The sequence below is a fragment of the Harpegnathos saltator genome, unplaced genomic scaffold (genome assembly GCF_003227715.2).
Source record: "Harpegnathos saltator strain DR-91 unplaced genomic scaffold, Hsal_v8.6 scaffold235, whole genome shotgun sequence".
Classification (NCBI taxonomy): Eukaryota; Metazoa; Arthropoda; class Insecta; order Hymenoptera; family Formicidae; genus Harpegnathos; species Harpegnathos saltator.
In genome coordinates this window covers 586427-602668 of record NW_020230023.1, presented here as the reverse complement: position 1 = coordinate 602668, position 16242 = coordinate 586427, and the positions used below count along the sequence as shown (strand labels likewise).

Below are 16242 nucleotides of genomic sequence, written 5' to 3'. Positions count from 1 at the left end.
GCTAATTCGCGTCGTATCGGTGAATGTTTTTCGCGCGCGAGCTCTACGCGAGTCCCAACTTCGCTTCTGCATGAGCACGTCGGGCGTCGGGCCGCTCATATGAATGCCTGGTAATCGGGAAGCAGCACGTCGTAATGACCGCTCTCGGAGGATCCGGTGAACAGGAGCCTCGCGGTCTCGTAGCTCGCGTGCACGCGATTGTGGAAGATCAGCTTGATCTCGTACGTGCCGGCGAGCTCGCGATAGATGGACAGATTCATGCGATGGAGCTTGGTGGCCACCGTGCACTCGAGCTCGCAGGCGTACGTGCCCACCATGCTCATGTAATCGAAGTACTTCTGCTGCTCCGAAATGTTCCACTCGGCCATCACGAACGCACCGTACTCGCGCCAATTGTCCCTAATGTGCCGCACAACCTGCCAAACGACGACGGTCCCGTGGGCGCTCTCTCGTACGCGCGTCGTATAAATCAATTACTGCGAGCGCAAAGCTCCCGTCGACGTCTCGAGACGCTCGCCTCGCGTGAGAGAGGACGACGCTTGAGCGGATCGGCGGACGGCCGCCGATCTTACTCGATTTACTCGCCAATTTCTAGCGATTTCTAGTCGGCGAAACCCTAGCCAGAGTCTCAGCTTTGTTCTCAGAGAACGGAGACTTCGACTCGGGTTAACGTCTCATCGACCTTGATGGGAACGTGGTGTCGCGTCGCGTCGATGACTCTCGTCACTCTCGTCGCGATTTTTTACACGAGCGTCGCGATTCCCGTTCTCTTTGCTCGTTCGCTCTTCGCTCGGCGCGCTACAACGTTTGCATTAATTACGGACTGACCATGGCTCGGAGCGAGCGGTGCTCTTCCTCATTTCGCCACAGAATGTAGCTGATCGCACGGAACATGCAATTACCATCGCCGTATATCTTGCGCACGCGAAACGTGCCCTCGTTGCACCTTAATGGAGCCGTACCTGCGAAGAATCCGTCGCACATGCATTGCGTCGATCGCATGTTCGGTGCTAAATGCGGCCGCGCGGCGCCTCGTCCCTCGGCTGCTCCTCGAGACCAAGACAGATTTTTCATTCGCGCCGGGCAAAATCGCGACTCGACGTTTCGGGCTTTCGCGGTGTGGAGAAATGCTCGATCCGCTCTGCGGATCAAGCGGAGTCGTGACTTGGGGAGTTCTGGGTGATCGCCGCGTCACGAATAGGGATGCAACGATAAATCGATAATATCGACATATCGATACATCGAGAGACAAATATCGGATATTTATCGATATTTTTTTTGTCTCCGATAAAATCGATATATCGACATGAATTTTACTGAATTTCGTAATTTTTCAGTCACAGTTCTGGGGGCCTATTACGGCTCTACGACCGAGATGAAAATTACAAAAGTGAGTGAATTCACTGGGATATGTATTATGTGATTGGTCGATGTCTAGTAAATTCGCTCATTTTCATCATTTTCATCTCAATTTTCATCTCGTTGAACCGTAATGGATCTCCTGCTCCTGCATGTATGCGATGATCTCCGGCAAACGACTGCGGTTTGTCATATATTTGCTAATAAGAATACGACAATAAATTATATGAAGATAAAAATTGTTAAAAGATCTTTCTAAATTTTTCGTGTATACTCTTTATACACATACTCTTATATGTATACATTTTTTTATATAAATATCGATATTATTCAAAATTATCGATATTATCGTTATCGATGGTTCTGAATGACGATAAAATATCGTTATCGATATTTTGAGAAATCGTTGCATCCCTAGTCACGAGCACACGCCGGGGACGCGAGTCGTTCGACACCATCACTCAGAAGAGAGAAATAAGGGAGGAGGAGGGAATCGAAGTTTCAGACCGAACGATCGGATTTAGCGCCGTGAACGTAATCGTGATAACGAAGCTCTAGGCCTATCTTGTTGCTTTCAACGACGGTGTCGGTGCGTGGCGGAGAAACTGCGCGATGGCAACGTAACGATAACGATCAACGTCGCTCAAAGTTACAGAATAGACCTCCAGTCTGAACGCGTATCAAACGTTAAGTACGTCTTTCCGGTTCTCGAGCTGAGAAACAACGCTACGCGCGAAGCTTGTGTGAGAAAAGCTTGGAATTAAGGAGACGTGCTTAACGTTCGCGTTGCGTCCCTATTCCTTTCAGCTAATCTGGCTCTGCTGCGAGAAACTTTTGTTCGCTTCAACGCCAAGACGCGCTCTTATTTCATATTAAGGTGCAACCTGCATTGAAGAGGGACTCTTAATTAGGTAACTTAATCAGGCGCTCGCGATTCTCCGTAGACAACCTTCTCCGGATTTTTCGGGCTCTCCGCGGATACGCTTCGCTCGACTAGCTCTTGCACATGAGGTTTGCGCGTTGCAGACCCAGTTAGTTCGCCATGAAGAACCGCTCCTGGCCGCGCGGGTCTTCGGGAAAATGTCGACGACTTTGGTGTCTCCACGATCCAAGAAACGCTCCGCCTCGTCGGGACTGCGTTTCTTCTCATTCTTGAGTAATACGCGATGGCAATCGCGATCTTCTGAAAATCGAGCGCGTCTTGTTTCTCTTGTCGCTTCGAAATCGAAAGCTTTACGTGGCAACTTATGTCACGAGGTTTGCATTCTCGTCAATAGAGAGGTTTGTCTTTGCCGTCGCAGATTTCCGCGTGTCGATTATGCTGTGACTGTGTCGAGCAATCGCGTGACAACGATTCTGTGCGGTTTTACCGTCTTCGAGGGCGCGTGTACATGAGTGAAAGCACCACAAGCACGGCAGGCGGAGAGCTTTCGGTAACTTCGACAGTGTTGACGCTGAAGAGCCGTTTCGCTGAATTTATCCTCGAAAATGAAGGGACCTCGCGTTGTCGAGCATTCTTCAGTCGTTGGCAGCGACTTTTACATCGTTATGGCAAATCACGTTCCCCATGTTGAATACGATAATCTCACGATAAATCGCGGCTTCGCGCGTGCATGGTCCTGCGCAATGTGACATCCTGCGACGTGAACACAGTATTTTCACGATACAACTATCGATATGGTCCAACGCGCGTCTCTCCGACTCAAAAATATATTTTCACGTAGATCTTCTTCTTCGTCAGCGGCGGGAAAATTCGCACCGGTGTCGGTTGGTAGGCCTGCTCGCAGGGCCGTCTCGAGAGACTCCGGTGCCCCGTGCACGCAAATTCGTCGAAACAAATCGAAGTTTCTCGTCGTGCGACAAATGCAGCAAAAGCTTGAACTCTAAACTCTCGTGTATCCTCTCGCTCGCGAAGTCTCCCGTCGAAATTCGTGTCGCAACGAAGCTAATCGTTAATCGAACGCGGCCCGCCTAGATTCATAAGTTGCGGTCGTCACGTGACCGTGTCACGTGCGCCCGCGCGCAGGTGCAGGCGTAGCAGGAACGCTCGCATGTGCAGCGTTGGCGGCAGTTGCTGGCCGTTCGTCGACCTGCACGTATTTCAACGACGGGGGGAACGGATAGACGAGCGTGCCACCTGGCTACGAGCGGAGCACACGCCAGTGTCTCGGCGGCCGAAGGGCGAGAGGAACAAGTGTCCACGCCGAGCTACAGGGTCAGAGGAAGATGGCGGCGACGGCGCATCGGAACGTGCCAGAATAGTTAGTGATGCAGTGCGCGGCCGTATCGTTGCGTGCTCCGATCGTCCCGCATGAGCTCGCTCGTGACTGAGCGGAGCGCGGCCAGATGACATGGGAATTTGTAGCAGAAGGCACTTTCTACTGACGATATGCGTTCTTCAACTGGTGAGAGAGAGAGAGAGAGAGAGAGAGAGAGAGAGAGAGAGAGAAAGAGAGAGAGAGAGAGAACCGCACGCGTCGCTGTGTGGATAATCGCAATAACACGCGGTCGAACTGTGCCGTGCTGTGCGTGAGTGCGTGCCTGCCGCTTGAGTACCTTGAGTACTACCTGCGCACACATACATGTATAATACGAGCGCAGCGCGTTCTTATCTGCGACTCGCTCTCACGTCTGGCTTTCTTTTTGTTCTCCTCTCCCGAGAATTCCGCGATACGGTCGTTAGTCACGGTATATCCGGTTAGTCGCGTAAACGCGAGCGCGCGCACGTTCTCGGGCGCGCTCTCGCCGGAAAATTCGGGAAATTTTGGCGAAATCGCCGGCTGCCGTGCGTACGGACGCGCCGCGCACGCCTTTGTCTAGCTGACAAAGGTGACGTGAGTGGATCGTTTCGGTTCTATCGACCTGAGTCATGCGCGGTTTACCTCGAGGAAATTATTCCAGCCTCGTATCTCGCGGATTTTCCTCTCTCGCCCGATGGACGCCGCTGGCGTCGGGATGAGTGCACTCCGAGTGCAATTTTTGTACACATCGCGGCACGCAGCGAGCAGACTCGCATGCTTTTTCATCCTACGATCGCGAGAAGGTAATTGCGACGAGCAGGATGCGGGGTTTTTCTTCGGGTGACTGCTGGGGCACCGGGGATAACTGTCGAGTTTTTAACAATTGATCGTCACACGATTGACGTACCCGGTATGATGAAAGATCTTTGTCATGCATCTTTTGTAAGAACTACTTTGGCACAAGTTTATGCGAAAGGTAGATCGGCCACGAAGAAATATTCGTTTATTCTGTTGTTGCATTTTTCTCACTACTTTTCCTACACATCCTACTACTTTCGTACACAAGGTTTGTGTAGTTTGTGTATTATTTTTTTAATGAGTATATCTAATATTTTATTCTGCACATCTTATTTTCGATAATAATATTTAAATGTTGTCGACGATAGCGATAATGCACGAAATAAATCATCTTATGAGGAAAGTTATAGGAAATCAAGAACTTTGAACGATGTTTCATGTACATACACACATATGTGTGTTAGACGTCGCCACTATCATGCTGTGACTCAGAATGGGTAATTAACCGCGTATTTAGAACACAGGACAATTGTCGTAGATTAAGAACGCGCACGAAAAGGAGTCAAGCAGAAGTTGAGACGCTCGTTGTCACCGCGGTCATTACTTTGTGTTATGTACATTCCACGTCTGGCGCTTATTGTACGTATACTCCGTGCGGTTAATCAGCCGTTTTTACTTTTATTTACAGATCACCACGATAGAGCGCCAAGTGTTTGACTTCCTGGGGTTTATGTGGGCTCCGATACTGGTCAATTTCTTCAACATAATCTTCGTGATTCTAGGATTCTTCGGGGCCTTTCAATACAGACCCAAGTATATCATATCGGTACGTAGATAGATATTATGAAAAAGCATTTTACAAGAAAGAAGATAATTCAAGGCTCTGTCGATACATAATCGAAGAAATCTGATGAAGGGTCTAATCGCGAGGTAACTTTTATCAGTGCGATAAGAAACAAAACACGATGCAAATGTGTGTCCATTGAAGTGAAAATTAGCATGCGACAACAAACAAAAAATGTACAGCTTTATCGAGAAGAGCAAGAATATCCATGATAATTTTGTTTTGTTTACCAGTAAGAATATTCCTTCGTTTGAATACTATAATAATAATAATAATAATAATAATAATATTGTGCTATTATAACACAATAATGATATAAATAATTTTGTTTCAGTATTGTGTGTGGAACACATTGTGGCTAGGATGGAACATATTTATAATATGCTTTTACCTCAGTGTAGGAGTACTGGACAAAGTAAGTAGAGAGAGAGAGGGCAATGCAATTATATACATAATATCTCTCCACTGTATACACATGATATCCCGAACTAATAACACCTGCGTCCGTGCAATGCTACGTGAACCGTTATCTAAGATATCAGATTATATAAGCGCATTGGATATAATGTCGCGGTATCGTTTTTCAGGATAGCGATATTCTCAACCTTGGCACCGGCAGTTTTTCATGGTGGCACGTGAACGGACCAGGCTGCAAAGCTGTTTACGATGTTATGGAGCCGGAGCTTTTCCGACCTGCGCGTCCCACTAATGTGACTGACTGCGTGCTGGACTACGAAGTGATAGAAATTTTGCACGCCTCGATACAATGTATCTTAGGTGTAAGTAGAGAATTCACTTTCGTGCAATACGCTGCGCGTCATAACGGCAGACTGGTATTGGACTTAATTTCCGTTGGAAAGTTGCGAAGATCACTCTGTACGTTTCAGTTAATGGCGATCGTCGGCGGGATCTGTCTGAGTAAAGTGTTCCTCGAGGAAGATGATAGCTGTGAGTATACGCGATTTAGCAATTATATTATCCAATTAGCTTAAAATGGTTTAAGGTTTCTGTGACGAATTACATCGGAATGTTCGCAAGACTTCGGGTGCATTTTGATCGTAAAGTTTTCAACGGAAGAGATCCCTTCACAATATCGCTCTATATATTCAAAAAAGATAAATTATGATACTCGTGATAAAAGATTCTTTAAAATTATTATCAAGTATTTAAACGATTGGATAACGGAAAATACAAAGATTGATCAAGTATCATTTTTACCATTCGGAGAATGGAGTACAATAAAGAGAAGAACGAAAGCTGCAATTGCACAAGCGCTAGATTTTTCTTAATTATCACGCGTGCTTTCGTTAGCTGATATTCTCAATTGCACAGTAGCGTATATATACCCGAAATTTGCACTGAAACCATCTGGGAAATTACGCTCCACTTGTAAGAGCACACCCTTTCAACTTTGTTCAATAATAAATAACTAAATTCACATTGATATTCACTAAAAATTATGTAAGTACACGCGATTATTCATTATTGCTTGAAAAGAGGGTTGTCGGTTACAGTTGATTTCATTGGTGGATTTGATCCTCCATTTTGGTAAGTCCGCTTAATCATGTTTATCAATTGCACGCCATTGTACATTTCTATATTTGTTTATCTTAGCACGACGAGATAATTTTTTCTAGTACGGTCATGAAGTTGCAGAGTGTACCATTATGTTTGAACATATATATATATATATATATGTATATATGTATATATATATATATATATCGGTGTAAAATTTTCTGCATCTTGGGGTTGTGACTCGTATTTATTATCGTTATCATCGCTATTGTTATATACAATACCGCCACGAGTAGCAGAGTTTCTTTATCTTCGCATGAACGGAATGGTATTGCGTATCAATGTAGTACAATAGACGATTATACCTTCAGCGGCAAAGAATCTCATAAACATGATTATAAAGACAAAAGCAGACTGTGCCACGCAATTAGATCGGCTACACGACGAACGAGGCTGTCGAAAGAGATACGAGACGTATCTTTCTCTTTGTTCTTCTTCCGTGACACGCCGACGGGGAAGATACGAGAGGAAGGCGGGAAACGATGAAGCCGCGCAGCGCTTCACAGTCGGCTTTGTTTTCGGCGCGACACAACAATTCGGTCGGTTGCTCAATCGGTCGCGTACACATCTCCTCGATCGAACGCGTTTAACGCGACCTCTTTCTCCCTTTTCCTTCCCCCCTCCTCACCCCCTCTTTCTCTCTCTCTCTCTCTCTCTCTCTCTCTCTCTTTCTCTAATACGATGGATTCTTGAATGATCTTTCAGTTGACTTTGTCGGAGGCGACGACTTTGGGCTGGCAGGCCACACACCGTTGCATCCTATGTACGTTAGCTACTCGGCTCTTCCACCACCCGCCTACTCCCAAAAAAATTCCACCCTCAATTACCCGACCGGCACGGCTAGCTCGCACCAGTCCACCTGTCGCGAGTCGAGCTTCCCGAAACGCGGCGGCGGCGAGAAGCTGCTGAGCGGCTCGGCGCGCGGCGCGGCGAGCGTAGCGAACGCTCTGAGGCACGCCGGCGACGGCGGCACGGTCCGCAGTAACCGCTCGTCGAGTCGCGATTACCCGGGGGTGGTGGACTACACCACCGACTACTCGAATCCGCTGGACCACTTGCAGCGGCCGGTGTCGCCGTCGTACGACGAGTACGACTCGTTGGACAGCGCGGCTAAGCTGAGATATCAGAAAAACCGGCTGTACTACCCGCACTCGGCCAAGTACAGTCCGGTAGCGCGTATCAAGCTGCGCCCTGCCGCGGCGAAGCAGCAGCAGCAGGCCGCCGGCAAAAGCGGCCACGGCAAGCCGCGGCTCTTCGCCGACCACGTGCGCGATCAGCCCCTGAGGTCCTTTTACTCCGACCCGAGATTGGCCGTCGAGCAGCATCAATCCACGAGCGAGCGCGACAGATCGTCCCAGTCGAAGCGCGACAGCCGACCCTTGTCCCTGTACGCGAGTAACTTTTGACCGTCGACCGGCTCATCCTGCACTTTCGCGCGCGCATATATATATATATATGTATATATGTATGTCTATATACATATGCTCATCGCTCGTTCTTGCAAATTCGCTCGCGGCACGGAAAGGACACTTCCCTTCTTCGCGAACGGGAAATCAGCCACGAACGAGACCGTCCGCGAAATGGCCCTCGCCGTCTTCTGCTGTCTCTAACGAGGTGGATGCGTAGCCGAGTGTTCCAAGTTGCGAATTAGCTTAGATACGAGCTTCTCTTTCTATATATATATATATATCTCTCTCTCTCTCTTTCTCTCTCTTTCTCTCTCTTTCTCTCTATAACGCCCCGCCCCGCCCCGCCCAACCCGCGCGTACACGGCGTCTACGGTGAGCGGTACGTGTTAAAAACGTTTGTTTGTTCATTTCTGTACTTGCCAAATAGATAGAACAATTAGCGTAGCCAGCTAGCTTAGGTGTTCCCTCCCCTTTGGCAATCGATCAATCAGTCAGTCAGTCAATCGATCAATCAGCCTAACAACCACCAGAGTCGTTCTCTTTCGTCTTACATGTGTAACTTTTATCATGTAACATATCGACTGTGTTCTAGTGTTTCTTTTCTTTTCATTTTTTTTGCATCATTACAATCGACTCATTGTCGAGCTATATGTGTGTGTGTGTGTGTGTGTGTGTATTCAAGTAGTAGTTTCGCTCGTTCGTCACGAACGATCGGTGTGACTTAACCAACTAATTCATAGACCTTGCGTGACTACCACACCGCGTGTAGGATCACTTCACAATTACCATTCGCTTCTTTAACCAACTTTTCTTGTCTAACGCGCGCGCGCGAACAAAGCGATCGGATTGATCTCGAGTATCAATTCGGCGATTACGCGAGATACGAGGTGAACGCTGACGCTCTCCTCTCGTGAATTGGGATCCCTTGTCGCGAGAGAGGCTGAGAAATAAGTCGCTTGTATGTACACATCTCTATAACGATAAGTAATAGGTAAATGCTATTGTTTAATTTACACGTGCGCGTAATTCTTCTCCAAAGTTAGACCAACTGGATGATAAGCGTGGACCATCCTGCATCACGGTCCATGTGACGCATACGTTAACGGAGAGACACTTGCCTTGATGCATATACTGTGATATATATATATATATTTAATAGAAGTTGTTATGAGAGACGATCACGCAGAATATTTATGTCGTTCTACATATAATGTAGTACTGAGAGAGAGAGAGAGAGAGAGAGAGAGAGAGAGAGAGAGAGAGAGAGAGAGAGAGAGAGAGAGAGAGAGAGAGAGAGAGAGACTCGAGATTGTAGCGGTACGTTGACAATCATTCGCATTGGGACAGATTTTATTTTGTTTGCACGCTACGTAGAGGAGAGTGTTTGGTGGTAAAAGTTACGGCATGACTGAACTGTACTGCTCTTGAGAGTGTGGCGAGTTTTGTATCTCTACAGCTTTTGTCTAACAACCATATCCCCTGTTGAGTTGACGTGCGAGAAAACCCCGAGGTCGACGGGATCTCCACGTTGTTGTTTTGCGCTGTAGTTTTACTCGTAGATTCTCCCGTGTGTCAAGAGCAATAGACTCCTCCTTCGTTAGGAGAGAAAAAGAGAAAAAAAGAAAAACTGTCATGTGATGAGTATACACGACTTGTGTTGAACGAATGAATAACGGCGTCGGAGAGCCGATTGCTTTCCGAAGCAAGTAGACTGCACTTGATCGGCTTATTTTATACATAGCTGCGAATCGGTTAGGAGTTTGACCCGGTGCTACGAACAGTTTTATCGTACGATACTTAGGAAGACTTAATAATGCATGGTGATTTTGGTTGCGTCTTTTGTTTTCGTCATTTTCCGCTCAGTATTGTCACACGTATGATACTTCACTGATTCTACCGCGACGTAGTCTAGCCTCCGTAGGAGACAGATCGTAGCATCCAATTCTTTAGACTTAATTACACGCGTGTGTATGTGGATTATTCGTTTTTTTTTTTCTTCTGTATGTGGAAAGAAATTTTGAATGGGATTTTTTCTCTTTTCTCGTGTAATTTCGAAAGCTTCGTGGCAAAAACGCATTTAGAGGTTTCTACCCGCTTTAACGGCTCTTACATCGCTGACTGAGATATATATATACGTACATCCTTGCGTTACATTGTACGACTCGATACAAAATCTGAAGTGACATCACGCGGAATATATATTTATATAGTGGACTATGTTTGGATCGTTTTGTGTATAAATTAAGAAGTTAGCTAGTGCGTATATATATATATATATACATATAAATATGTTGAAAAAAAAGACTGCCAGGAAGATGTAGATGCGTATGTTAGAACAGCTTAATTTTTATATCAACAAGTGAAGAGACAGCAATTATTTATTAATTAGACGTGTATTTTAGAATATGTGCCGGGTGCGTCGTATTATGAGGATTGTTATCTTTGCTAGTTGCATACGATTTCACTGATACGATATCCTATTTATGGAACGTAACGATAAAGAGATCATATATTAAACGCGTCATGCTGTGTATATATACATACATATACATATATATATATATATATATATATATATATATATATACCTATTTTTGCATAGTACTTACACAGAGAAATTTATTTATCAGAGAGATATATACAAGAATAAACATGTAAGTAAAGAGAGCATAACATATAACCGATGCGCGCGCGAGAGGTGAGGTAAGAAGGAAACCTCGACGCAAGGTTTCTTTGTCACTTCAGATTCATATCTCGGAGCACAAGGTACAGTCTATCGAGCACCCCTTCGAGCTTGTACAGTACATATTTATATTTTTTTAAGACCGTCACGAATTCGTTTTGTATTTAACCACTGTATCACGTTGTTTACTTTGGTGCAGTTAATTGGGAACAATAAATGTGCAATGCTGCTACTGCTTGCTTTTTTATTTATTAACCCCTCATTCTTTTTTCTTTTCCTTCTCTAACAACTTCCTACTGTGCGGTTTCTGGGGAATCTTCTTTCTTAATCAGTTTTTCTTTTTCTTTTTTTTTTTCTTTTTTTTTTCTACAGTTTTGTTTCAAGTCAATTCAGTTTTGACGTTGACGTTTTCCTTTAATACTTTGCAGAGATCATTTTTTGATATGTATATTCCATAGTAAGAGGTACCTTGCGAGAAAAAAGACTGTCGCTGTAGGAGACAGAAATCTCAAGGACGCGTAACGATCTCATCAACGTAATCATCAGTAACGCAAACGATCGCTCGGATGTCTCTCGCCAGAAAAGTCGCACGCGTCCGAATAACCGATCTCGCTTTCGCGCGACTGACGTCTGCCCTAACATCCGTCGTTTGATCAGCGCGAGTGTGACCAAATGGCTCTCGCAGCCCGCCGCGACTTTCACCCCCCGCTCGCGAAAACCCGCAAATCGATCCTCTCGCGCCCGAGACCGATCTGACCGACTGCTCTGTTTCTTCGACAGTACGAACTAAGCGACGGAAGAAGCAGCCGCGGCCGCTGTACAGCATCGAGTATTCGCAGCCGGAGCCGCCGGTGCAGGACGACAGCGTTTCGCCGAAGCCGATGACCCCGCGCAGGGTGAAACGACGCTCGGTGATCTCGCGGGACGGCACGCGCCGCTCGAGCCGGCGCAGCTCGGTGCGTCAATCACGTCGGAAGAACCCGGTGAATCGCATCATGGACCATCAGGAGAACCTGTACGCCAACACCGCGTCCATCAGCCAACTGACGAACCAGAACGTCAACACGCTCAACTCGCAATCAGGCTCCCTCAACTACGATCGAATCTCGTCGGTCGGCTGGGACCGCGACTCGCGCAACGCCAACTGGCAGCCGGAGGCAGTCAACATGGCGGTGTCGTCGCCGACCTTGTGGTCCCAGGACTTGCCCAACAACTACTCGAACACGTCCAGCTATCCGAGCCAACTGCAGAGCTCGTCGGACTGGGATCAGGCTGGGAGTAGCTCCACGCGCAACCTCACTGACAACTGGCAGACCTCGACCGAGCTCAGCCCGATGCAGTGGCAAGGTCAGAGCAACCCCACGTTCCAGCAAACGAGCACGCAGAGCTTGAACGGCGAGGACCTCGAGGAGCTGTATGGCAATCGACCAGCCAGCGCTAGGTCGAGCTACAGCAACTACCACGGCGTCAGGGCGACGCCGCAGGTGCCCAATCGGACTGACGTGGTCAGACAGAGCCAGCGACAGTTCGTCCTCAGCGGTCCACCCGCTTATCAGGACACGGTGATTTGACACGTGGCGCTAATCAAAGCGAGCTAACGGGACGCTCTCTGTTGACAACTCGCTCCGAAAGGCATCGTTCGAGAGACGAGCGAGTCGCGAGAGCATGACGAAGCAACGGAATCCTTCGCTGAATCCTATCTACCGTTGATCCACGATGTGATACTCACAGTCAACGGGGTGTGGTCGCTCGTGAGCGACCACCTCTCGTAGAACCGTCTCGTAGTGAGAACGGTATTATTTTTGATAGCGCTATCCTTTCGATTCTGCCGAGAGAACGCGACAGTGGCTTTTACGAGAGCGATACGTAGTTGAAGAGAGCGCGCTGTTGTGATCCTCCTTCCACCGTGCCGATTGAAACGATTTTTAGCACTTTTGAGAATTCCTGCACCTTCGATTCGTCGGCGGCTGAACCGTTATTCACCTTCACCATGGTTCCGTCACGGTTGTTCGACTACATTTATACTATAACTAATTAATTCACTACAATGTTATAGTTACAGTTTAAGCTACATTATTCTCAACGCTGGAAGAAGGATCAAAGAGGGAGACGCGACTTTTCGATGATTTTAGAGCTTTACTTCGTACGAGTCGACGCGACGCGACAGGTATCCACCGGTATCGCATCGCGTCGTGATGCGCCGCGGTAAGCGATCAACGTGTGCACTTGCTTTCAACATGTCTCAATGAAAGTTTCCTCACGCTGCAGCTCAGAACACAGTCTACCGGTTCAATGAGAGACGTGTTAATTTCCAGAAATTAATTTCCGGATATTAACGTGTCCGTTAAACCAATGTCTGACGCATATTACGCATGTCTGACGTGTGACGTCTGACGATCTATCGTGAGAGATCAGCGTTATATAGCGTGAGACAGCATTATTTTCCTATGTCCACACGATCAAACCGTAAATCTGTTTTGCACATTTATGTAGAAAAGGATACGAGGTGGCATGTGGGGAGGGTTTCTAAACTAAACTCTGGTGACAAAGGTGTTAATCAGAAACAAGTTTTCTTATCCGACTGTTGGTTGCGTTTCAAGCTGCAGCGAGAGAGAGAGAGAGAGAGAGAGAGAGAGAGAGAGGGGGGAGGAGAGCTGGAGATTCGCCAAACCGTATTGAAAGCAGGTGTACATGAAGAGCACGTGACTTCACGTGACTTCCTCGAAGACTCGAGGAAACTCGTTCACGCAGGTTATCCCTTTGGATAGCACTTTGTAGGACTTTGTAAGAGTTCGAAGTTCGTTCGCGTTTACGGTGCGATCAGCCGACGTAGTGTAAGCGACAATCGACCGCGGATCCGGCGCGGTCGATTTCACGCGAGCTCATTTAGAGATTGGTGCAAACTGACCTCGCGGAGAAACGCGGGCGGTCGAGGCGGGACGCCTCGTTTTTACGTTTCGAGAATGCATAGATCTTACGATATACGTACAAATCGAACAATCGCGTCACTCGCGAAACGGCTCGCACGCGGTTACAATGAAGGTTGCCTTCGCTCTCAGGATAGATTTACCCGACTGACGTATGTGACGTATTAGTGTACTTAAAAGACGGTGGTCTTAAGCGAATCGGCGTAGAATTCTTAAGCGCGAGAACCACTCTCTTGTCATCACCTCGAGTTATCGAGAACTCCTCCACGGGAGGATTTCGTCGCAATAATTTCTTTATTCCCCTTCGTCATCTTCCCATTCATCCTATTTATATCATAGAACCCTGAGGTTTCTTTTGTTCTGCGCATAAAATCAAAAAGGATCATCGCATCATCTGTAAATATAGATTTATAATCTCGCCCGACACTCTCGAAAGTGCGTCTTCGGACAGACAATCGGAGAGACAATCGACTTCACTCTTACGGTTCTTATGAATCTTCACGAGCAGCCTGTTCGCGCTATTTTAGACGCTTTAACGGCGATTGCCAATTTAAGAGGTTACTGACGTTTTTGAAATTCACGCTATTTTCAAATCTACTATTTTCTACAGTTCATATACGTACGACTCGCGCGTTTATGTCTCCGGACGTTTCCAGTCTTCCAGTTTTTATCGGATATCGCAAGCTGCACGGGGAATATCGTCCAAGCATCTCTCGACAGCAATCTCAGTTTTATAGAAAAAAAAAAACGCGCCTGTCGAAAGCAGGGGAGAGAAAGAGTAAGATTATGTATTTCTTAAATGTGAACGAATACTTAACAATCGATCTCAAAGAGAGAGGGCTATTCGCTTCGGTCGCTTAGATGATATTCTTCGGCAGATAATAAGGACTGAGCCTGCAATTTTTCACTCGCCTCAGTCTGTACTAACGACAAGTGATAATTTATATAGAACGGCAATAATCGCGTATAATATTGTGATGCGTGCAATACCGTCTGTTTTACAGAAACGTTTAAAATCGCGAAATATAGTTACGACAATATATACGTACCGCTGAGAAATTGCAATTAACTCCCGACGCAACCGAAATGATTCTTTGCTAATGATCTACACGTCATCGTGAGATATTTTTATTTTTGGACTTTTTGGAAACCCATCAATCTCGAACTTGAATCTACTGGTAGCGAAAGAAAGAATCTTGACAAAATATAAATTTCTCTCTAATAATTAATTTGATGAAGACGGTGGTTCGATAAGAGGTCTATTGGAAACTGAATAATTTTATATGAGACGTGTCTTTTTCTTTACAAATATTAATACAAGTTTATATTGTAGAAAAGTTCACTTGCCTGCAAGTGCGTCGTGAATTTCGAGTAAGAAGAAGATGAAAACCAAAGTGTATTAAATATCGATATAAACTTAAGATGTATAAACTCTGAAACTGCCTCACTCGTTTCGTGCGATTATTGTACAATCTAGAATTAATTTTTGAGACTAATAGTTCGATGTGTTTTTCGAAATGTAACGTGACAAAACGAGTTGCAAAGCCGCACTCTCGTTACTCATAAGAATACTCTCGTAATTCTTCGAATAATATTTTTCTTAGTCGGTGAATTACAGTCACGACTAAGTAGTAGGATAATTTTGTATGCAAAGCAGCTGTTTTAACGACGTTTGCATATGTAACGGAGCGTACTTAATATTTTATGAATTATTAATATTTTTAATATGATTATTGATATTATTAATAACAATATTTTCCATAATATTATTATCAATAATATATTAATGATATTATTAATATTATTATTATCACTATCAGTGCACTTGACGTTTTTTTATTAAGACGACCCTTCACATATCACATCTTGCTTTAACTTTTCTTGTTTTAAACGACAGAGGAGTCTACGACGATAATTTGTTATTACGAGTAATTACACACTGAGATAGGATACAATATTATTCGATATGACAATTATATTGTCCGAATTTCACATTTACTTCGCAATGTATTATCGTGTAGCAATTGCGAGACAATAAACAATAAGTGTTCATTAATCTATTTATCGGCCTCAATTCCCCGTAGATTCTCGTCTCGTTTATGCGTCACAATGATATCTGCGGTTTTCACGGCGTGAAATAATATTTATTTCGGTTTCCGGGTTAAAGTTGTGTTTATCATCGAATTGTTTCCCATGTTTCAGTGAGTCCTCGTCACTTCACTCGTCGTATAGCTGTTCCTTTTATCTTTAAGATATCTATGTCACGTTTTGGTAAATATATAGAAAAGGGTACACCTTACCGATTTTTTTCATTTTGAAATATATTATAAAGGATGCAATTCTGAGTGACTTTTCCTGATACAATTATATGGGGATCGCTTGTAGTTTCTGAGACATTTGACTT

At 45.5% G+C, this 16242-nt stretch overlaps 2 protein-coding genes across 7 annotated transcripts; one reads left to right on the top strand and one right to left on the bottom strand.

Annotated features, from left to right (window-relative positions):
- Positions 1 to 85: 85 nt before the first annotated feature.
- On the bottom strand, positions 86 to 924 carry LOC105191255 (uncharacterized). Its single transcript, XM_011154531.2, has 2 exons — positions 829 to 924; positions 86 to 416 (listed from the first exon to the last, which is right to left on the bottom strand). The coding sequence occupies exons 1-2, from the start codon at positions 892 to 894 to the stop codon at positions 96 to 98; spliced, it is 387 nt and encodes a 128-aa protein (XP_011152833.1). The 5' UTR covers positions 895 to 924; the 3' UTR covers positions 86 to 95.
- Positions 925 to 3400: 2476 nt separating this feature from the next.
- NKAIN (sodium/potassium-transporting ATPase subunit beta-1-interacting protein) lies at positions 3401 to 15574 on the top strand. 6 transcript variants are annotated; one of them, XM_011154517.3, is made up of 7 exons: positions 3403 to 3764; positions 5086 to 5223; positions 5576 to 5656; positions 5829 to 6020; positions 6129 to 6189; positions 6756 to 6789; positions 11692 to 11823. In XM_011154517.3, exons 1-7 carry the CDS (start codon positions 3711 to 3713, stop codon positions 11699 to 11701), a joined length of 570 nt encoding a protein of 189 aa, XP_011152819.1. In that variant the 5' UTR covers positions 3403 to 3710; the 3' UTR covers positions 11702 to 11823. The 6 variants fall into 6 exon arrangements, with proteins under 6 accessions (XP_011152815.1, XP_011152816.1, XP_011152819.1 ...); XM_011154518.3 differs by lacking the exon at positions 11692 to 11823 and adding an exon at positions 7525 to 7592; XM_011154513.3 differs by lacking the exon at positions 6756 to 6789 and having other exon boundaries at positions 3401 to 3764; positions 11692 to 15572.
- Positions 15575 to 16242: the final 668 nt, after the last annotated feature.